Here is a 24,756-nt window from a genome sequence, read left to right as displayed (position 1 = left end):
GCTATTGTGCGGCGTTGAACACAGACGGGGTGTGGCGAGCAGAGACCACGCAAGGAACACCACGGCGGAGGGGGTGTGCCGGCGGGGGGAGCTTCAAGTGCATTGCATGCCTTCCTTGCATGCGCTCCCTGGAGAGCGTCGGAAAAATAATAGGAAGAGTGACAATGGAGTTGGGGGGTCTGGCAGTGAGGGGGTCGGGTGGGGGTCTGCAGTGTACGTCTACGTTCCAGCTTGTGTACATGATGAAAGTAACGAGAGACGCTGGGCCTCTTGCAAAACTCAGCCCAGATGGGGAGAAGGGAGAAGATTGTTCGCCGCAGCAGAGCGCATTAGAGGCACTTTGCCGTCTCCACTGCAGAAATGATCACAGCGTTAAGCGGAGGACTCTTCATCAACACTCTTTTCACCGCACCGGGTTTTAAACGCTCACGCTGCCTTCATCATCCGCTTATATCCCTCACTACACACAGATGGGATAAAGTTGGTGCTGCAGACTAGCAACATGCTAAACAGCATTGACATGCTTGACTTGTTAAGAAGAATGTCACAGGCAATGCACAGTTAACGTCATTCATCACAATTGCTTGAAAGTTTGTGATGTTGCTCGTTGCTAGGCAGAATTCATGGGGTTTAATAAACAGAAATGCCCACAAGATAATGAAAAACAAAACAAAACAAAGCAAAAACTGTCGCTGGTCTGTGTAAAAAGAGTTTGTGTGCTCCATATTCAATCATTTTACAATCTCTGATCTGGAATAACTATAGCATGCAGTTTGGATAATAAATAAATAAATAAATAAATAAATAAATAAATACTGAATATGCTGGGTAGTTATTGTATAGAACGATATAAATCCATTATTAATTTAAAATGCGTGAAAAATGTATTTTTTTTATTAATGTATTTAATTATATTTATAGCTTGATTTTAATTTCCTTTTTGTATTGGTTTATTAATACAGTATTTATTCTATTAATAGTAGGAGTATTAAACTTAAAAAAAATAACTTTTAATTAAAAAAAATATGGAAAAGGCCCATTTTTAAATTCAATTAACTAAATGTGGGGAAGCTTGTTTGTAATTTTAATTAATAATAGTAAACATCATCATAAAATAAATTTTAATTATTATTAAATCATATACGTATATTTTTTAAATCCCACAAAAAGTACAACTGTGAATAAGTGTGAAAAATGAGAATATGTAAGGGTTTTGCTCACCCAAACATAAAAATAAATATATAGTCTATATATATATATATATATATATATATATATATATATATATATATATATATATATATTCATATATATATATATATATATATATATATATATATATATATATTCATATATATATATATATATATATATATATATAAAAGCCAATATTTGAATTTGCGAGTTTGTGAGTATACTAAAATTAATTGAAATTAATTTCATTAAGTGGAAATACTGTACCTATTTTTAATAAAACGACTTTTTTATCTGACATTTTCTATTTTATCTCATTTAAAATACATATTTTTTTATTTAAAAAAAAAAAAAATCAGATCTTCATTAACTGCGCATATTACATAACGTTAACTTTGTGAGCTCAGTCCTCATGCAAATTCGTCCTGACGTCCTTCCTTGTCCTACAGTAACCTAACGAGGACATTTCAAACACGTTTTTGACCCAAAGATGTCATCTTGAATGGATTCGAAGTCAATCGCTGTCTATTTTGTTCAGGTAAACATCCCTGGGTGACTTCTCGTCCACACGCGCGCTGTCGCTCACAAACAGATCGATCATCGCAACGACCCACGTGAGTCATCGTCTCAGCATCTAAACAGCGGGGCACATATGTGGCAGCCAGTCGACACGTGGAAGCATGCCACAGGGTTACCTCACATGCTTTCACACGCACCTCAAATACTCATTAAGGTATGGCAGCTATGCGTTCCGCTCGCTGCCGAAGCATCCGAGTCATTTAGGAATATTAAACGAGGCCTTGACATGCCGATGATGGATTCACAGTGAGGAGCCAATAGAGTGGATGAGAGGTGAATTCATTACTGAATACGCTCGCCTAGAAAATGCGGCTTATAAATTAGCTTGTCACTGAGGTGGTACCCTCAAAGGTTCTGCTTTTATAACTTTGACATTTCACTTTTTACAGTTTGGGAAACATACCTGTACTTTTTATAAGCTCGGGAAAAGTGATAAGCAGTTACCTTGGAGTTCACGAATGCCTTAGTGTTTGTCATGATCTGAGGTTGGATCCCAAAAGCGCAGACACAAATAAGATTTTAACTCTTTGTTCGCATCAAATCGAGAGGCGTAGAACAACTTGACTAGACGAGAAACAATGAGATTGCATCGGGAATCACGAGACGCCAAGTCCCCTTGGGCTGCGGAGATGCACAGAGGAACCGAGGTAATAATCCGACAAACACACACTTCTCGGTTTGGCTCAAAAAGACTTGATTGAAAGAATTGATCGGATTGGCTGTGGCTAGACATGTGGGTAACAGGACTGACATGGAATTATCTGATTGGCTGTTGACCAGAAAAAAGAGATTAAAGATTCTTGACATCACATAGCTCATGACATCACATAGCTTATAATCAGTTGAAACGAGATGCCGTTTACATCAGTTCAAAACAGACACTTGACCTCACACGGTCATGACCCAAACATGAGCCTTGCAAGACCCAAACTTAACCCTGTCATGACAGTATTTGTACTGTACATCGAACGGTGGAATTACAAAATGGACATTCATAGTCATGCAAGTGTGTTTCTAAGCAATAAAGTCCTTGAAAATTCTTCTTGAAAAATCTTATTATTATTTTGCTGATCAAGTCTACACATGCGCACTAAATCCTGTATTACAAAGTCTTCTTCTACGGTGGCAACATAAAAAATGAAAATGAATCTTTACTAGGCTCACTGAGATGAATTCTCATATTCTGAGATCCCACTGTACTATTGCTTATACAGGAAGAAGCAGTAGAGGGGGAAAAAAAAGCGCGTAAAAAAAGTGGCGCGGCAGTTAATCCCGAGGAAGGGTGAAATTTCGGGGAAGCGATTTAATCTGCCGTCCCCCGTGATGAGTTCAGCGAGGAGGCCAAAGGCAACGCGGGGTCAAAATCTCTTCTGGGCATCTGTCGTGGATGTTACAGGGAGTCGAGAAGGCAACACAAAAGTCTGACATTTTGGCAAAGGTGTTCACACGTTTTCAGGAAATCGGGTCAAGCATATTAAAGAAGTCGTTTGATGTGAGTTAACAAACGGACTAACAAATGCGGCTGGACTCACGAAGGCGCGTATGATCTCCCTAAGCCGGTGGACTCATCATACCCTAAAGCCGATGTGTCAGCTAAACCTTGATAAAGTTAAATTCTTACTTTAAAACCTGATATCAATTCAACCACGAGGAAAAAAAGGAAAATATCACTTTTTCTTAATTGTATTGCAGTTTAAATAGGACATATGGAAAATTGACTTTTAAATGTCTCGTGTACAAACAGTTGAGTCTCTGGAGTGTCTGCTAACCAATCAAGTGTGAAATTGAACAACCAAGTAAATTATGTACATAACCGCAGCGAGTTTCTCCTCACATGAAATGATCTGCTAGGATGAGTGAAGATGCAGAGCCACTTTCAAGCACTGGCTGGACTACACTGTCGGACGAAACAGAAACACTATTTTCTATTTTTCAAAAATATTCATGATCCATAATGAAAACTGGATCTAAAGGATTGATTTTTTTTTTTTTTGTTATTGCAATTAATTAAAGTTGCCCTATATGTAACAATTTGCCCAAAAATGTCTTTACAATAGCCTTTTTATTTGACCATTTTTAACTGAAATATCTTCCAGTTAGTAGATTACCAATTTAGCTGTTCACAATGGGTACTCCTGCAAGTCTCTGGCCAACAGGTTTGAGACTGGATTCGGGTTCGAATTTCCCGCCCTATGTCTGCGGATTTGACGTCATGTTCACATTGTGAACAAGAAGAAGGGTGTGTGTAGTTTAATGTTCTGCCACAGGTGGCAGCGGCGATTCGAAATTCAACTTTCAGCCGCTTTAAGTTGGATCTTAATTACCCAATTTTGCAACACAGGAAATATCATTACTCTTCTATAAGTAATAAAATACAAATTGCATATTTTATAAACAAGGCATGAGGGTTACTAAAGTGTCAATCCAACTATGCCCACTGTGACGATCACAAGAGTGCAAGTGGGTTTGTTTGGCTTCGGTCACCTGACCGCTGGCCCTCGCGTCTGGGGACAGGAAGTGTGACATCACCGCTCTGACATTCAGGAATGTGGGAATGTCAGACAACGGAGGAACGCCAACAGCGGGGCGGACTCAACAGAGAGGCTCGCCTGGGATCAAACATGGAGGGACTCCTCTCGCTTTTTTAATGCTTTCGCTTTACTGCTCTAAACACAAACGTGACGCACTGTGTTTACCTTCTGCGGAAATGAAGTCACAGTTTGTACGTATAATTGGCGCTGAACTCAAAGGCAACACCTCACAATGCAACGAGATGAGTCAGCAATGACAAGCCTCTCTTTCGTCTCACATGACATGCACAAACCTCAACGGAACGTTTAGACGGATGGCGACACGCAAACGAGACCTCGGGACGTGCTGATCAAATTGGGTACATTGACGGAGCGTGTAATCAATATAGAAATAATCATGAAGATTCAATGGGGACGTTACGGGGAGACATGGGACAGTAGTTATTGTACTTGCCAACCTTTGTAAAAATGATTGAGTTAGTGGTTGGGTAATTGTTTTCCAAAGCAAAAGCAAATGGTTACAAATGTCTTATTTTGATTAAACACAATAAGATGTTGTAATCTGTCTTCTGTTGGTTTGGTTTTGGTTCGACTTTAGTTTCGTCATATTCTTTGTTGTTTACATTTGCTTCGAACGCGTTGAGATCACACGAAAGCCCGTTTCAGTGTATCCGCATAAGTTTCTTATCGTTTGGGCACTTCGTCCACATGGCGGCGTGGTTTCGAAGCAGGAAACCGATACCTTTTGGAACCGGGCTCCTGCACACGAACCGCCAGTCTGTCAACAACAATGGCGGATAGCCGTGTCGTCGTCGTCGTCGTTTTGCGCAACCTCCTTAGCTTGTTTATGTTTTTACAGCAAAATGTTTTGTGTGACGTTGTTGTACTTGAATCACCTGGCATTGTCACTTCTCCTGTGTTCGTCTCACTGATCTGTATATATTACTGGATAGGCGATAGCTCATACACGCCCGTGCAAGCAGTTGAAGCGACAGGGTAGCCATCTTACTCCTCCCATCTCGCGAGCAGACTACTGTTTAAACTACTTTGAAGACCCCCTTTACTTTTATCGCTCAGTTGCTAGACCCCTGTTGCTTCTACTAAGTATTGTTGCAAATGTTATCCAATTTCGATACAGTAAATGTATCGGATCGTATGCCGAGGAACGTTGCTTGGGAGGAGTAATATGGCGGCCGCACGGCCTATCGGCTATTCAGACCAGTGGTTCGTCTTCTTCGCTGTTCCTTCTTCTACGCTTTCCGTTAACTCCCCGTGGCTGCACTACAGCGCCACTCTAGACTTGGCATATATATTACAGCCGTTAAACGTCCTAGGCGTCTTCTTTTGGACGCTCGCACGTCTTGAGACGGTTTTGTCTGTACAAGATTTGTTTGAGGAACAAACCCGGCTTTGCTTCTGTATAATCTGGGTCGTTCACTGTGCCGAGGTGTACGCAGCTTTGGTACTAGTTGGAAATGCGTCCAAACTGAGGCGGGCATTATCCTCCACACATTCTCCACTTTCCCGGTTGCCCTCAGTCTTACCCTTGGATGAAATTGGTCTCGCTACCGTGACCAACAGAGCGCCTTGTTGTGCTTTCACTTTGTTTGCAAGTCTCATTTTGGCATCATTACGGATGGCTGTTTGGCAAAAACAGCACCCAAAATTATTCCGTAGGCAAAACGCGCAACTTTGGCTCAACTTTTCTGTTTGGGATTCCAGAGGGGAGCGAGCCCAGCAGTGGCCGGGGGGTAAGCCAACCCCCAAAACCGGCTCTGGTCCAACTCATCCCCTCCCAATCAAACGTGCTCCCCGTTAGCAGTGGAATGACATTCGCGGCATTCCAAACGCGCTTCCCATGTCTCCCCAAAGACCGACACATGTTCTGAAATGTCGCGACGCGAGGCAAGCCGACACTCACCCCGGTAGCGGAGGCTGTCAGCGTGGTGCTTGTGCTGCCGGTGGTTCTCCAAGGCGGCGGTGCCGCCGGCTCCCAGGCCGGCCAGCCTGCAGTTGGTGGCCGTCAGCTCCGAGCGCAGGTTGCCCACTTCCTGGCCGGCCGAGCGGATGGCCCCGTCGATGCGGCGGGCCAGCTGCTTGTTGTCCTCCATCATTTTGAGGATTTTGCCCTGAGGAGCGGATCCACACAGACGAGCGGCATGTTGTTTAAAGTTGATGAAGAGGATAGCGGCGGCAACTCCTCCACCTGCGCCGCCGCCTCGCTGCCGGTCAACGTAAATGAAAAGGAGGGGAGCCGCGGTCCGCCGGCGGATGACGTCTGGCCGCTACTGCATCGTTGGCACGTGAGGGCAAAGAAAAGACGAGAGAATGAGAAGGAGACGAAGGGGAACGTGCTGTGAGCAGCTGCGCTCGGGAAAAGGAGGGAGTGAGATGACATGCAGCCTTTGAGCGGACTGTACCATGTGCTGCGGGGTTGGGGGGAGGGTATGGGAGAGAGGGGGAGAGAGCTAGAGAGAGAGAGCAAGAGAGAGAGAGCAAGAGAGAGAGAGGCGAGATGAGGAGGCAACTGAAAAAAACACTACAATCAAAGCAGGAGGATCTCAAATCAATGCAAAATATGCTTGTTGTTTGCCAAGATACTTCTTTTCAACAGACGCTTTTTTTTTTTGTGAAAGCTTAATAACTGTGTTATAACTATTTAGTAAGATATTACTGTTACGAGCATTTTTTTCTGAATGTGTAATAACTATTATAACTTGATAAAATTTTATTATTGGTTATGAGTGAGCGTTTTTTGAAAGCTTAATTGTTATAATTTGTTATGAAGATTTTATTAGTTATGAGAATTTTTTTATCTGAAAGCTTAATAACTGTATTATAACTTAAGATTATTGGTTATAAGCATGTGTTTTGTGAAACCTTAATTGTGTTATTACTGTTATGAACATTTTTTTTGAATACTTAATAACTATTATAACTTGCTAAGATTTTATTACTGGTTATGAGTATGTTTTGTGAAAGCTTAATAACTGCATTATTATTTGTTAACATTATATTACTGGTTAGGCACGTTTTTTGTGAAAACATATGTACTGTATTGTGACATTTCAATATTGCATTACTATGATAAGCATGTTTTTGTGAACACTTAATAATTGTGTGTTTAACTTGTCAAGATTTTACTACTGTTATAAGCATGTTTTTTGTGCAAGAGTAATAACCGTATTATAACTTTAAAGTTTTGAAAGCTACTACAACTTGTTACTATGATTTCATTACTGGTTATGAACATGCTTTTTAATTAAAGCTTAATGTATTAGAACTATTTTATTACTGGTTATGACCATGTTTTTCTGAAAGCTTAATAACTATTATAACTTTACATTTTAATTAATAATGTTATGAGCATTTTGTTGTGAAAGCCTAATAACTAGATTATAACTAATTCAGATGTTATTACTGGTTATGACCATGTCTAGCTTAAAGTAACAGATACCCTAATTATATAAGTAATACTTCAGTCGCTAGCTGGTTTGAAGCAACATTGCCAAGTTAAATTCTCCTATTTTGTTGGCAGATAATGTTGCTTACATTTACTAATATATTCCTCACGTCATTATTTTAAGAAGCTCCTTTTTTTTTCAGTGGGTTATGATGTAGTCGCTGTGTGAAACAAGCATGTGCTGCGTCTCCCACACCCTTGTGGCGTCTGTTACCAGTTAGTGAGTTAGCTGTGGGGAAAAAAAAAAAGAAAAAAAAAAAGTTTCTCCTCTCTCGGTCCCAGTCTCTATGAGCCCCCTTTGACAAGCACACCACCGCCCCGCTGTCTTTGGGTCTCTCACGCCCCCGCCCACTCCCGCCGCCCCCTCCCCCTCCACCCACGTCCAGTTCATTCCATTATATATTTATCTCTTTTGTCCTGGGAAAAGCTCATGTCGGTGGGAGAGGAAAGGGAGGGCTAGGGAGGGGGCTGAAGGCGCCCAAGGGGGAAACTTTTCAACTGTGAGTGTAAAAGAGAGAACGGACGAGTGAATGAGGCCCATTGAAGTGCAACGGCGAACAGTCAGACGGATGACATTACAGAAAGCGTCCCTATCGGTCTCGTGCGTTGACGCGAAGTTCCATCAAACAAGCAAACAAACAGACTGATGGATGGAAACAAGTTTGGCTGAGACGTGGTCATTTGAAACCTCATGGACAATCTATGACAATGCACAGGCTGTGATGCATCACTGAGGCGGGGTAAACACATAAAGATAATCGGGCCAGTTTTGAGCATTTATTCTGTCTATTAGGAGGCTGTCTAAAAGGTTATCCTGAGTGATTATCCTGTGGTGCGGGGTGTGTAAATGTTTAAAGATGGGTTCACACATTAAAAAAAAATTGGGCTGAATTTGAGTATTTTTTTCACCACAAGCTATCAAAGTCAGCAAAAGCCAGCTTACTAATGTTTCATGAGCGATTATCCTGTGGTGTGGGAGGTGTTCGGAATGATTGGCAGAAAATTTAAAGTGATGAAAGTGAGGTACAAACACCGTAAAATCAAACCAAATTTGAGCATCAAAGGCCTGATAATCAGAGATTATCACATGGAGTGGGTGTGTCCAGAGCGAAAAGCGGGCAGAAAATCGTGACTTCCTAAAGTGAGGTAACCAGATACTGACAATCAGGCCAAATTTAACGTTTCCTTTCTTATCAAGGTCAGCAAAGGCCCGATTATCAGATGTCTTTGAAAGATTAAATGAAATGATCATCCTGTGGTGTGGGGTGTGTAAATCTTGAAAGATGGATACACACATTTAAAAAAGTGGGCTGAATTAGAGTATTTTTCACTAAAAGCTATCAAAATCAGCAAAAGACAGATTATCAATCAATCTTTTAAAAGATCATCCTGAGCGATTATCTTGTGGTGTGGGAGGTGTTCGGAATGATTGTTGAGCCCTAAACTGATAGTAAAGTAGTCTTGGCAGAAAATTTAAAATGTTGAAAGTGAGGTACAAACATCGAAAAATCGAGCCAAATTTGAGCAACAAAGGCCTGATAATCAAGAGATTATCACGTGATGTGGGTGTGTCCAGATTGATTACTTCTGAGAGATTTGCCCGTAAAAAAACTTCAGGGCAGAAAATAGTGACTGCTGAAAGCGAGGTACACCGTTACTGATAATCGGGCCAAATTTGAACTTTCCTTTCTGGTCAACGTTAGCAAAGGCCCGATTATCAGACGTCTTTGATAGATTAACCAAAATGATCATCCTGTAATATACGAAAAAAACAAAAAACAAATCAGTAATCTGTAAAATGCTAAAATTAAAAATTGGTACGTGTGTACCCTGTTTGAGGCTTCACCGTCAAGGACAGACGGTTGTGGCGAGCTTTTGAACGCACCACATTGTCAATTGTGTGATGTTTGCTGCCTGTGATGAAGCATCAAGGCCTCGACTCAATCTGTTCGGCGAAGACTCGAGAGCCCCCCCCAAGGCTTCATCACCTGTGATACGTGTCAACAGTTATCAAGCACGTCAATGACTCAAAGTCTTGAGGATGTTGGACGATCTTTGGTAAGCACAATCTGAACTGATGAGATTTGACAGCTTGTTAAATGCGATGGCGACCACTTGGCGGGGATATTCATTTTCGAGTCTCAATCGGGCTTTTTGGAGATTGCAGACAATCCAAATCCATTTGTGATTTATGAGTAAACTTTTCAAAACCTTTTCTCCTGCTTTCATGGCAACATCTTCTTTTGCAAAAGCAAGTTTAGATATAATACAGAGCCAAGCATCAAGTAGACTTGGGTGGCAATGACTCAGCTTTTTTTTTTTTCTCAAATTGAGTTTGAGTGTGTGCCGCATCACGTCAGCTTTCACAGATTCTGCTTCGCAACAAGAAGCCATACAAGCTAAGCTGTTGATTTATGTTGTCCTGTCAAAAATGTAAATTTAAAGTCAAATAAATTAGGTGCGTCGGTTCAACTCAGTACACTGTCAACTGGAGTGAAATTAGAAAGAAGAAAATAAACTGAAAAGTAAGCTGGTGTATTTCTTTGGAACAGCTCATTATTTAGCATCCATAATTCCATTTTCTATTGCACCTCCTCATTATGCCAATTGATTTTGAGTGAGAGAAATGGGGGACTGGTTGCCAGCCAATCACATCTCAGTTATCATTTGCATGCATTTATGGTGGCATTACTGTATTAAAAACAAAACAACAAAAAAACAAAAAAATAAAAAGATTTTATATTGTGTTAACTGATTTTATTGACTTTTTTATAATTCTATTTTATACTGTATATGTATGCTCTGTGTGTTTATTTTATTAAATCTCAATAATATTATATCATCTATGCAACAATATTTTGCAGAATTATTATATTATATAGTATATTTCATTTTTAGCGATAGGATAATTTTCATTATGTATAGGATAATTCTCATTATTTTGTATTAAAACGGTTCATCATAATTTATTATGTATTCATGTACTTTTATTTTTCATAGAGTTATTCAAAAGGAATAGAAATTGTCTTTGCCTTTAATCATTTGTTTTTAATTTCATATATGCCACGTTAATACATATTTACTTTATTTTTATTATCTCATTCCTGTTATGCACTGATGTATTTTATTAGCTGGTTACAAATAATATTTTTATACATTTATATATTTTTTTCATTATTAATTTAATTTTTATATTTATCTAATGGTTCTAAACCTTAGATATTATTGTATGTTATATACAAAATACATATTTATTTCACTTGTATTATTTATTTTTAATTAATTTGTTAATTTTATGCATGATTATCAATCATATAAAAAAAAAAATCCTTACACTGGTCAAAAATATTTTACTTAATTTTTTTTAATCAGAGATACAAGTAAACTTTTCTCAATTCATTTTCTTTTTTAGCTGATTTAGAATCTGCTCTCTTTTTTTTCCTCCGGCACAGCTGTCTCTCATAATAATGACAAAAGATGAATAATATAATAGGCATTATAGTAATATATTTATTAATTAAGGGTTAGGTTCCATGATGTGTCATTTTCTGAAACGTCATAACTATAACTTACACATGGTAAAATCTATAAGCTTTTATAGCACAAACTTAAACCAAAATATGAATATATCTCAAAAACATAATGGGTAAAAGGGGGGACAAAAGTACATTTTTTTTTTAATCCATGTCAAAAATATGTTTTGGAAAATAAAATTTTCAATTGACCAGTCTTATTATTAAACTGACTTAAACTGAACTTGAGACTTCATTTGAATGGCAATAAATATTCTAAATCTATTTTGAGTTTATTTTGCGTATTCAGCCAAATGTTTACGTAAGCCACAAAAAAAAAAAAAAAGCATTGTTGCTTCAGCTGCAGTGTGGATCTATCACGTTGTTTGCATGTCAGCGGATCATTATCAAAGTCTAGACTGTCCCTCGCTGTTGTTGAGTGGCCCATTAGTGATGCAGGGGAGACGGGCGACAACGCCGGCCCCCGGTGTCCCGCTTCAAACCCTGACGATGTTATTTCCAAGCAAACAAGCTGAATGAGAGCCACGTGAGGCCCCCACCGTGGAATGTGAGGAAATAAACGATCGGAGAGGGTGAAAGGTCGCAGCGTGTCCCAGATACACATCAATAAGCGGACAGGCACTTTCGGGACGCGTTCGTCCGCACACAAAGTCACGCGTTGTCTCGGTCGTCACTCACTCAACGCTCACTTTCTCTCCACGTGTTGTCACTTTGTTAACGGCTTCAGTTTAATTAAGTGGATGCGGGGTGTGCCGTTAACGAGAGCTATTGATAAACAGTCACTATCAGCGTCTGCTTTGCTTAATTGAATATCGACTAATTCTCCATAGCAACGGGACGCTTTCCATTTTTAACCCAATTTAAAAAAAAAAAGTGATGTCATGATCAACTAGTGACACTGTGTTAATATCCCTTATGATTGAATATATTTATGTAAAGAAGGCCAAAAACATGTTTCTGCCATGTTATATTTAATACAGTGCTGCAATTTACTAGGGCATGTTTTCATGCCAATATCGCTTAACTCTTTGGCCACCAAAAATGTTTAATAACGATTAGTAAAATCACAATGTATGCCGCCTTAAACTTTCAATTACATCAACTAATTTTTATTTATTTTTTTAATCAATGCACAGTGCAACGTCTAAGTGCAGCGATGCCTGGTCAATGGGTTGTGGAATCAAAAACACTCACTATGGCCAGAAGATGGCAGCATTGTATCTCTTTTCAATGGGCTGCCGGTGTATGAAATTACAATGAAACATGACGAAATCTGATGAAATAGAACATTTTCAAGGATGAGCTAATGATCAAAGCCTAACTGGCTGTGTCCAGAATTAACCATAATCACATTCAAGGTTATAGGTCACTTAATAGTGGAAGAAGTTTTGAAATGATTTAGTTTGATCACCTGGCATTAAAACAGGGGTGTTTTGACTTTTTAACTCCACTGTGTATTAGGGATATAACGACAATAGCAATATCGTGATATTAAAACTGCCACAATATATCATCGTCGTCATGTCACAATATTAAAAGCAGTACATCTGTTACAAAAAAAAAAGTCGGGTTGATTTCCGTTTGTGTAGCTCTAGCACCCTCTGGTGGCTAGTATTTTGTGCGGTTTAATTTTCACAAGGCTTGTTTTGGCCCTTCTCTGTTTAAAATCCACGCTAATGGTCAGTGCTGTAATGTACAAACGCACAATATTGTGGTGTGTTTTTTTTGTTTTTGTTTTTTTTAAATAATATTGCGACCTTTTTTTTATATCACCAACCTCTCCACAATATCGTGATAATTATCGTATCGTGATGTTTGGATATCATTACATCCCTACTGTATATCCAGTATTACCAAAACAAACAGTATAGAAGGCACTTTTATGAAGGCGACGTTGGTTCCAAAGTGCAAACGAAACATGCCAAACGTTTCCCCATCTTAAAGTGCAGCAGACAATCCCCGTGGCGGCTGAGAGATAAGTCGCAGACGCAATCATCAGCTGTCAAACACGCAGCGGCGGCTCGCACCCAATTTCCCTTTCCAATCCTCGCAAGCGCGATGCCCGGCCCATCTGAAGCCGCCCGGTCACAACAAACACTTAAGACGGCTTGCCAGATAACAGTCAGAGGTGCTTTGGGATGAAACACGATGAGGCGCGAGATAAAGGCCCGACTGCGGGCCCGCAGGACCGAATGCAAGATGAGGGCGAGACAAGGAGACGGCGGCGGGAGAGGAAGACTGCACTAAAGACCTCCAGGAGGAAATCTGCTCATCTTTCTTGCCTCATTTCACTCGATTCTCACTGGTGGCCCCTGCTGGTGAGCTGGAGAACTGAAGCTGAAGATAATGTATTGTGGTCCTGTCTCCAGCAAACATTCATTTGAAAAGGTCACGTTTGGGAAAGCTTTGTGATTATGACTGACCTACAGGGAGAAAAAAAAATTGCTGAGACAATATACTTGATTTTTAGTCGCCATTTTTCTCATGCTATTACGCTCTGTATCTCCTAAATTACAAAAATAGTATGTCCCCTAAACAAATTTTATTGTAAAAATGTTTAGTCCATTTGGTAATCGTAATATTATGAGTTTATTCTAATTACATTGAGATTTTTATTTTTTATTAATTTTATTTTTTGGGGGGGAGGGGGGTACATTTCTGACTTCATTCTAGTTTAGTTTTGTAACATTTTTAGTATTTTCTTATTAACATAAAGCTTAATTTTTGTATTTTTTTTTCATTGTGATAATGTAGCAAAAAAAATTAAAAAAAATGCATGTGACTTTATTCTCATTCTGAGTTTTTTGTCCTAAAATGACGAGATTTAATTGATGAAAATGCAAATTTAATCTCCCAATATGGACATTTTCATTCATTAAAATGTTACAATCAAAAAGTTAACTCTTTCCCCAATGAAATATATATTTATTCTTCTGACATTACAAGTTTATTTCCTATTTTTTATAACATTATACATTTCCTTTAAGTATAAATATTAATAGATTAAGTATAAATATATTATTCTCAAAATATTGTGTGCCTTTTTTTTAATTATCTTGTAAATAAAAAAAAATAAAAAAAAGTCAGAATGCATTTTGCAGCAGTTTATTCTCGAGGTACTTTTTTTTTTTTTTTTTTTTTTTTTTTAAAGAAATTGCCACTCTATTCTCATATGAGTATTCTTGTAGCATTTTCTTGTGGAAAATACAGTACAACTATTGAAAAGACTTTACTTGCAATCTGCTTTTTTGTTGGTGAGCGTAATCATCATCTCAGCTTTTTTCTTTTTTTTTGTAACAGCGTCGGAGCACTTTCTATTGAGCCCGGCTCCAAATCGATACTTCTTGCCTTGACGCGCACATTGAAGGTGATGAACTCCTCATCGATACACTCGAACCGCAGCCTCTCTTTGTCACATCCAAATGGCTGTCCTCGCCACGACCACAATGGCCTCGTGAGAAAACACGGTGCAGTGTGCACAATCAATGCGGCTACATAACACTACACAATAAAATCAAGTGAGTGGTGAGTGAGGTTTTTTCTTTGTACTATTGAACGATAATAGTCAGGCTTTCTCACTCAAAAAAAAAAAAAAAAAAAAAAGAGCGACGGATGACCAGCAACTGCCCGCTGTTGTGTGATTAAATCGCTAACTGCTACAATTAGCTCGTGCTACACCATTCATATTAAAAACTGTACATGTGGTGTCGTGTAAAATTTGCCTGAATTACATGATATAGTCACAACTCTACGAGCTTAGCTAAACAAATCCAGCTAATCCATTATTAATACAATGTAAATGAATCAAAATCAAGTTAATATTTTCAAGCTCCTGTTAGCGTTATGCAAAACTAAGCTAATAAGCCGCTAGGGGTAGCCAGTTGTCCTTGATTAGCACATGAAAAATGGAAATCATATTGAACTCCTCGACCAAGTCGTCGACATAAATCCAGGGAGGCACATTTACTAAAATGTCAAACTTCAACTTTGCATTCATTACGCAAATTGCGTGACCTTGAAGATTGGCCAAACTGCTTCATTAGCACAGCGGACACTGGACGGCATCCTAATGTCTTCATCTGGCTCGCCAAGAATCCAGCCAATTACCTCTCAGAAGATGTTCACAAGTCAAAACCCAAGTAAACATAGACCGCAAATTAATGCCGACTGTTCCGCAGGAAGACAAAACAAATTGGATTGATTTGGGAGGGTTAGCCTGCTGCAGCAGAGGCGGCCTCTCTCTGAAACTTTTTTTTTTGATAGGTAATTAGTTGGTCAATGCTGTAATGAACCACAAAACTTGTAATTGGATCAATTGGAGTGACTCCGTAATTGTGTCAATTATCAAACCGCAGTCAAGTGTTTCCACCGAGGTTGCGTTAACATCTTAGCTGCACTATATTATAATCTATATTGTAATGTGTGAGGTACTGGCGCATGGTGGTTGGATGGTGCAATGGCAGAGTGATTTCAGAGTGCTATTTTGGTGGACTTGTAAACAGAATTGAGAAAATGGAGGAAGTATTAATAAATGTGAAGTCCCAGATATTTTTTAATTACATCTTGAAGTGGTCTTCATGCAACCATGTAGCTCACAAATGAGTTTAAACTGTCCAACATCCTCCTGTTCCATTACTATGGGATGCACCCTCCCCTTTTATTGCTGTTCCTCCTCCCTGAAATAAGCAAAGCCGGGGATTTGTTTTGTTTTTTCCCCCAATGGCAAATACATATTGCCGAGGTGTGCTCTACTTTTTATCTAAACTAGCAGCAAAGGCCTCCCTGTTACTTCCTGGCATGCTGCTTTGAAGCATTCCCAAATTTATCCTTCATGCTGCCAATGCAGAGAAAATAAGTGCAGTGTGAAAAGGCAATAATGGCTTTTTACATTGATTTGTTTTTTTGCACATTTTTGATTGGCTGTTACATCTGCGATGTTGTGAACTTGTGAAGCGTTGCACCGGCTGAACTTCAACTTAAAACAACAACAAAAAATACTATTAAAGTGGCAGTCATCCTTTCTTGAAAATAATGTTATTTGCGCCTTACGAGTCTAAACATGACATTCTTATTAAATTTACATTTTTGGAATATCAGTTATGAAGCAAAATCCAGCCATTTCTATCCATCTCAGGGGGCGGCAACAAATAATCAGAGCTCACCAGTTTTCTGAAGCTGCGCTGTGATTGGTTGTTACCTGAGAGACGTGAGCAACTGTGATGTCATCTTCAGTCGACAGCAAATGCCAAAATGGCCGCCCCGTGAGATGGATAAAAACGGCTGGATTTCGCTGCTTAACTCATAATCCACTAACGCAACATTAACCAGAATACCACATTTCGACCAGCGGGGCTGCATAGAATATATTATTGACAAAAACGTTTTTGGGGGTTGACCTTCCACTTTAAAGGGATACTTCACTTATTTAGCCCATTATAGCAATAATTGTCTAATTAATTTGATACTTTTGTTATTTTTCCCGTACAAATAGTACTTTTGAAAACACATTTTGCAACTTGTTGTCGACTGAAAATGACATCACAAGGGCTCAGTAACCAATCACAGCTCACCTGTTTTCTAGGTTTGGTCATGTGACATTCACAAGCTGAGCTGTGATTGGTTACCTGAGCCCTTGTGATGTCATTTTCAGTCGACAACAAGTTGCAAAATGTGTTTTTAAAGGTACTAATTGTACATGAAAAATGAAAATATCAAATATATTACCGGCAAAATATTAATGTTTGACTTCCAAAAATGGTGAAATAAGTAAAGGATCCCTTTAAAGTTGTAAAGAAACGCCACCAGCTCGAGTAATGCCAAAAATGAAATGTTACCAGTTTGATGTTGTATTTTTTGGAATGTGATTGTTAAAACTTAAGAGGTGCAATCAATTACTTTAAATTCCACCTTGAACAAACCACAAGACATCTCCGATAATCAAATCTATTCTGATCGCTCAAATTTGTCCTGTTTCCTGTTATGCGTGTTTGACAGTGTCAGAGAAAAGAAAATGTCATCATCGCTTGGCCCATGTTAACTTCCATCTTCTGGATGGAGAAACTCGCAACGGCGGCGTTCGAAAATGTGAGCGGCTTCCAGACCCGGAAAATGTACTTTGCTTGTGTAAAGTAGCACACGAGCGCAGCTTTTTGAGCGCGTCCAAACATGTCGACTTATCGGGAGGACCAAATTGAAAAACATTCAAGCGTGCAATAAAAGCAGCGGTGATGACCACACTCAGCAAAAAAAAAAAAAGAGAAAAAAAATCTGCCACTTTCTGCTGGGCGGCGGGAGAGTCTTTCATACGCACAACACACACACCGAGTCAGATAACCGGCACATTAAAATGCAAAAGCAATTAAGCCCGAGCCACAACAGCGCTGAAGAAGTGCCAACCTGACAGCAGGACTTTGATTATTTTAATTAGAGCAATATGGCTGCTCGGCGCAGCAATGTAATTGAAGTTGTACTGGAAGTTGCCGCTCAAGTTAGAGGGCAGCGCCTTTTTCAATATTCGCACATCACCCGGCGGTTATGCAAATGCTTGCGCTGCTGATGAGACGATTTTCTATTGTGTGCGTGTTTTTCAATCTAATGGCTCCAATTTATTCGTATTGTAAACGACTTAAAAGTGTTAAATAATAAGGACTGGGGATTGAATTCATCTGCATGCCAAATGAGTCCCAACCGCGTCTGGCTCGGGGAGTTGTGAGGGATTAGGAGGCAACATTTACACTAAGCACCATGCGATACTAAATAATATAATATAATGCTCCTCGACTTTTTTTTTTTTAAACACAGTTTTGCATGCGGGCAAACTAATTACCATATAACATTTTGACAGCCACCATGAATAATTCAGCACGCTTTCCAGTAACCTGGCAAAAAATGATCCCTTGCATAGCGTATGTTTGATTTTGTCATGTAGCCTGACAAATTGGGGGTGTTGTTATACAAGAGGGAACAAGGCAGGAAAGTGGAGGATGAGAAAAAAAAAAAAAAAGCTTCCAATTGCAATCCTGCTCAAAGAGGACAGACTGTAATCAAAACAGCCATTTTTCTTTGTGACCATATTGATGTCTCCAAATAGTTTCTCCTAACAATCAGACTTTCGCCTTGGAATATTACACATTCAAGAGATGAACAGAATCAGTTTTCTTTTCTGAAAATAGAAACTTTATTCTGTCACCAATCTTTGTCAATAAGAAAAATAAAGTTCGTTTTTTACTTTGTCAATTTTTTTTTCCATCAGAAAAATATATAGCTTTATACTATAAAAATGTTGCCTCGTAAAACGTATATTTTTTTGATAGAAACATCATAAACATGCCTGTGCACGATATGGCTATTTTGAGCAATATTACTCTTTAATATAATAACAAATACAACTTCATTTAAAAAATAACAAAAAACAAACAAACAAAAAAAAACAGAAAAATGGCAGCTATAGTCAGGAAACGTGATGTTTGCTTTTGGTAAAATAAATAAATAAATAAATAAATAGAAACATTTAAAATAGCTTCACTGGTAAATGTACAACTTTTAATATTCTGACATTTTTATTGCAGGATAAAATTTTTGTTTCGTCATAATTGTTTTTTAAATGCTAGAAATCTTTAGAGAGCACTATGAAGTCTGTTTTGGTAAATATACAACTTTAAAAACTGAAGTTGACATCAAAGTGCCTTCGGGCTCGCATTGCTCATTGTTTTGCATTTGGTGTTGACGTCAATTACAGTCAACAGCAGGCTCGAGTGAGACGGGTAAGATTAATCTGCTTCATTCTTCAAAGCAAAACAATTTTTTGACAATAATATGTTGTATGTGCACCCACTAACCTAAATGCAGAATTATGATTAATATCGAGCTTGTAGAAAATGAGTTAAGCAGCAAAATCCACCCGTTTTTAGCCATCTCGGGGCGGCCATTTTGCCACTTGCTGTTGACGTAAAATGACATCAAGTAACAACCAACCACGGCTCATCTTCAGAAAACGTGATTTGCTTTGAATTTGACATTGAAATCAGCATAATAAACAGTTTAATTGCTAATTTAGCGACAATGCTTATCAGTGACGTAGACATCGTTATGGTACAGACTGTTCCGACAACCTGCAGCATTTCCGCACATTTGCCAAAAGTGACGTTTGTCAAGCGTCTCTAATCAAGTCCACTTGCTTATGATTTCACAATCCCGCTCCTCAACACCACTACAGATGTTCCACTCTTCCCTAAGACTTGCAGTTTGACTCACAATGCACAACACCTGCCCGCATCTCTGTGCAAACTTTACAAAAGGACACGCATCAATCTTTGTCGGAATTCGTTACAAAAAAAAAAAAAAAAAAAAAAAACACCATCTGCTGCTGCGTCCTTCTCAACACCACCAGATTCATTACAGAGCAAAAAAGCTCTCTGCTGACTTGCAAAAAAAGATTTGAGGGTTTTTGTGTACATAATCTGGCCGGGGCCGTCGATGCACAATTACGCACGGGAACGTACGTAATTCCTGGGAAGACGTCCCTAACGACGTGAGCAACCGGCCGACGCGGCGCAAGAGCGCAGACGAGGAAGAGTTATTGTAAGGAGGACTCAAGGAGCATATGGAGGATGCGTTTCATTAAGCACACAAAAGGTTGGGTAAAGAGCAATCGCTGTCTGTTTAAAGGAGACTTATTGTGCATTTTGCTCACAATGCAATATGATGTAGTTCAGAAAAATACAACAAAATACAACAACACATTTGACACACTTCACTGAAGATTGTTGTTAACAACCCTGGCAAATTTAAAAGATATGTACATAAAGTACAGAGAAATTGGGGAAAATCTCTCAATCAACAACCCCTACTACCACCTAGAAAACTGGATGCTATTTTTTTCAAGCATCTTTCTCATGCACACACATAACGACGATCCGTTTAAACTTTAAAACGTCTTCATATGGTCATCATTTCCACGCCAGGACAATGAGGCGCTCGCTCGGAAGCAACCACAACAAACACGAAGCCACACACTGGCCATCATCGCATCGTACTTCCGCCATTCACCCCAGCACACGTCCGCCTTCTCTCTGTGACGTGTGTGCACTCATGGCAGATAACAAGGCACTCTGAAGTGGCCACACCAAATCCAAAAGCTCCTGTGCACATGGCTGGATGTCATATTGGATACTATCCATCCATCCATCCATCCATCCGGTCGCGGGGGCAGCAGCTTTAGGAGGGAAACCCAGACTTCCCTCTCCCCAGCCACTTCAACCAGCTCCATCGGCGGGATCCCAAGGCGTTCCCAGGCCAGCTGAGAGACATATTCTCTCCAGTGTGTCCTGGGTCGTCCCCGGGGCCTCCCGCCAGTGGGACATGCCCGGAACACCTCTCCAGGGACACGTCCTGGAGGCATTCGAACCAGATGCCCGAGCCACCTCGGCTGGCTCCTCTCAACGCGGAGGAGCAGCGTCTTGACTGAGTCCCTCCCGGATGACCGAGCTTCTCACCCTATCTCTAAGGGAGAGCCCGGACACCCTGCGGAGGAAACTCATTTCCACCCTTTTGGATACTTTAAAAAAATAATAATAATAAAATAAAATGTTGCTCTTTAACCCATCTCTGGCTGGCATGCACACACTCATGGTCGACAACGAGGCACTCCAAAGCAGCCACACCAGCAGGCACAGGGAAGAGGTAGGAAGGTGTTATTTATTATTATTATCATCATTATTATTATTATTATTATATGAACATTACATTGAAAATGCTGTTTACTTTGAAGTGAATTCGTATTAATGTTATCGCTCAACTTCAGGGAACCTAAAACAATTCTCTGAATTCACTTTCCAGGGTCTTTAATATAGAATTATTTTTTTCAATTTTTTTCATAACTGCTAGAAATGTGTGCTGCATGGAGATGTATTCCATCCCAAACCCGTTGATAAGCGTGGGCGGATCGACCCAAATATCAATAATGTCCACCAATGGGGCTCTCTGTTTACGATAAAATCACGTTTGGAGGTTGCAAGTGGGATACAATGAACTCCTTCAGGGAAGCAGGTCTTTAAATGAGGTGCCTTGCTCAAGGGTATCTCAGCCAGTCAAGGAGAATCAAACCTCAGGCATATTTGTTTATTTTTTTATCATGACTCCACAGTCTGCTCGGCTGAACTCGTGCGAGGTCAAACCCCAAGACCGAAGCCCTGCCAGCGTGCCGCCTCGCAACGATTGCTTTCAGTACAAGTCGTTTCTGTTTGCCGCACTCCCTCTCAAAGCCGCCGAGGCTTTCAAACGGGAGGTCAACGGGGAGCTGAAGGGGCTCCGATAACAACAATCCCATCTTTGATCCGCCGCTCGTCTGAACGTCGGCTCTTCCAGCGGCTTGAAAGCCAAACGAGGGGCGGCGCAGAAAATCGCAGTTGTCGCGGCGGGAAGGTTTTCATGCCCGGCTGAGAAGCCGCGCCGGCGCGGCTCATTTAATGTCGCCCCTCGCGCCCGCTGTGTCGGCTTCTTGTGAATTATTTAGAATTCTGTTATGTGGAGGCGGCGGCCGACACAATAAAAAAAACTGGACCGCTCGGCCCTGCGTGTTCTCTGCGCGAGTCTTAAGTATGCATCGGATGTGAAAGCTCAACGGGAGCTTTACGTTTTCCTGGGATGACTCTGCGGTTTAAGTCTTAGGGTCTACACAAAAATGTCTTTCAGAGATAAAAGTTACTTTTGAATTGCTGTACTAATTCAAGTTTCTGGAGTTCTGAAACATAATATTAAGCTTGACATTGCGCAACCATTTTGTACATTTTGGGAGAGAAAATGTGCCTTTTGAAGGAATAGAAAGTTATGTATTTATTTATTTATTCATTTGTAAAGACACAAAGAAAAACCTTTGCAGTTTGGTGCGTAGGCTCAAAATGTCTGCCACTTAAAAGCAACCCAAGAGCAGGAAGGCGCTTTCGTATCATCGAAACGCTCGCTGAGCGTGAGCCCAGAGATCATCCCGCGTGTGACAAGCAAACTGGTTTCCGTGGCAACACCATGGAGACTGGGCCACGCCCATTGAAATAAACATTCAACAGTGTCAAGTGGCTGCTTTTAAGTGTCAAAATGTGGCATCACGGGACACGTTTAAATGGAAAGCCACCTTTTGATTGACTGAAAAAAGTAACGCTGGTTTGATTTCATGGCAGTGGGGAAAAAATGAAAGGGATACTTGACTCATGGAGCCATTTTCACCAGTAAAACAGCAGTAACTTCCTTATTTTTTTTATGTACAATGAATACACACACGCACAATACAAACACGCACGCAAACTTACATGGTCTCCCAGGCGGGGAAGCGAACCCACGCCAACTGGTACCGAAGGCAAGCGACGGTTCCATTCCTCCACCTGGAGCCCTTAAAAAGTCAATTGTTGTACTTGCTGTCAACTGATGATGACATCACATGTGATGAAGTAGGTAACGACCAATCATGGCTCAGTTTACTGATCACACCCAGAAAACAGGTGAGCCATGATTGGCTGTCACCTACTTCCTCAGCACAGGTGATGTCATCATTAGTCGACAGCAAGTAGAAAAAAAATGACTTTTTAAATGTATTCATTGTACATGAAAAATAATGACGTTATCAAATTCATTCAGGACAAATTATTAACTTTTCACTGCTGAAAATGGTTCAATGATTAAGGTAATAACTTGATCATGTTTTTTCCACTCCTCCCACTCTCCTTTTTTTATTCACTCCTTCCTTCCTAAGACGCTCATTTTGTCATGATTTCAGGACAAATTAAACGGGATAATAGTTCCCACAAAACAGCCCGCGGACGTCTCAAACCTCTCAGGCTCATTCGCCCCAATCTATTTTGTTTTTCTTTTGGCTCAGACTCATACTCTTAACTTTAATTATTTCATGATCAATAATGAATTAAGCCGGATCTACCAGCTTTTTAATTTAAATGACGACACAAGATTAAGGCTCAGTGAACGCAACCTTCAAATATCACTTTGTAAAGTTTAGCTTGTGTTAAACTCCAACATCAGACCAATGTGAGTGACAAGGCATTGTTAATTTAAAGAGGTGAAAAATACTTTGTTCCATGCTCCCTCACTAGTCTAAACACGACATTCTCATTAATATTGCGTTTGTGGAATATGAGATAAGCAGCAAAACCCACCCGTTTGTATCCATCTCATGGGGCGGCCATTTTGCCACTTGCTGGCGACTGAAAATGACATCACAGTGCCGAAGGGGCTCAGGTAAAGACCAAGCACGGTTCACCTGTTTTCTGAGCTTGGTCATGTGACGTTCGCAAGCTGAGCCCTTAGACACTGTGATGTCATTTTCAGTTGACAGCAAGTGACAACACAGGACAAAATGGCCGTCCGATAAGATGGATAAAAACAAGTGGATTTGGTTGCTTTAGAAAAATGGTGACGCTTAGAACGTGTGACTGTAAAGAACATGTTTTACTTGACTTTACTGTTTTGTTTGTTACTTTACTTTGCAGCAAATTGCATCTCATTAAAGTCCCTCTTCCCTCACAGTGTGATAGTCAAAACATTTTACCTCGTTTTTATCACACATCCATTTTTTTGACCTATAAAACAGTGTCCAGTTGTGATTTTAAAGTCAACTTTTTTTTTTATTCAATTTTAATCATGTATTTAATTCATTTATAAAAGGAAAAAAAGACAATACATTATATCTACATGGTATTATTCCGCTCTAATCTGATTTGCGTTTCTACGATGGAGTAAAATTTAGGGTGTTTTATTTTACTTAATTGCCAAATTAGGCCATGTATTTACATTCATGGTGCATGGATAGATGGATGAATTGAAAGCCTTTTTAAGGTTCGGTGGGATGAGCCACTTTGATCGGAGTTCATGGTGACCACTCCCGCAGCGGCGCAGACACTCTCTCAGTTCCGCCGGCCTACGATTGTTTGTGTCCTAGTTTAATAAGTCATTGAAAAGTTTCATTCTCCACCTCATGCAACCCGTGAAAATAATGTCAATCATTTTCTGGCAAACATGGTGAGGCTGCATGCTATTCAATATGGTCACTTTCCAGTGTGAGCACACAATGGAGTTCGTCAGAATGACTGACTTTTTTTTTTTTTTTTGGAAGTTAAGTGTAAACAACCTTTGTTGGCAGTCGTCATAGCAACAGCCAGCCTCCTCCGTCAACGAGATCTTTTGTGGCGTGCAGACTATTTAAATCTTTCTGACAGAGCCATCTAACTTGTCCGGCGTTCAATGGAAGAGATGAAGAGAACATGCGCACAAATCATTCCTCCATCAGCCACCAAAGTTCCTCGCCATCCATCAGCCGCCAAGTCTTTAGTCCTCAATAACAGCGTAACAAAGTGCAGGCGAACCGCGTTTGACCTCAGCTTGCAGGTGAGCGCAGTCAAGTCAACGACTCGCAGGATGAATGTGGAGGAGGACGACCAGCGGCGAACATTCA

At 40.0% G+C, this 24,756-nt stretch overlaps 1 protein-coding gene across 1 annotated transcript in view; it reads right to left on the bottom strand.

Moving 5' to 3' along the window:
- LOC144024484 (kazrin-like) overlaps positions 1–24,756 on the bottom strand; it is an 89,069-nt gene that overhangs the window by 42,355 nt on the left and 21,958 nt on the right. Inside the window, exon 7 of the mRNA XM_077530805.1 lies at positions 6,226–6,433. Coding sequence (XP_077386931.1) covers positions 6,226–6,433 — 208 coding nt within the window. The remainder of the gene's footprint in view (positions 1–6,225; positions 6,434–24,756) is intronic.

Source organism: Festucalex cinctus, chromosome 8 (genome assembly GCF_051991245.1).
Source record: "Festucalex cinctus isolate MCC-2025b chromosome 8, RoL_Fcin_1.0, whole genome shotgun sequence".
Classification (NCBI taxonomy): domain Eukaryota; kingdom Metazoa; phylum Chordata; class Actinopteri; order Syngnathiformes; family Syngnathidae; genus Festucalex; species Festucalex cinctus.
The sequence above is the reverse complement of the archived record's forward strand: the minus strand, read 5'-3'. Positions and strand labels throughout refer to the sequence as shown.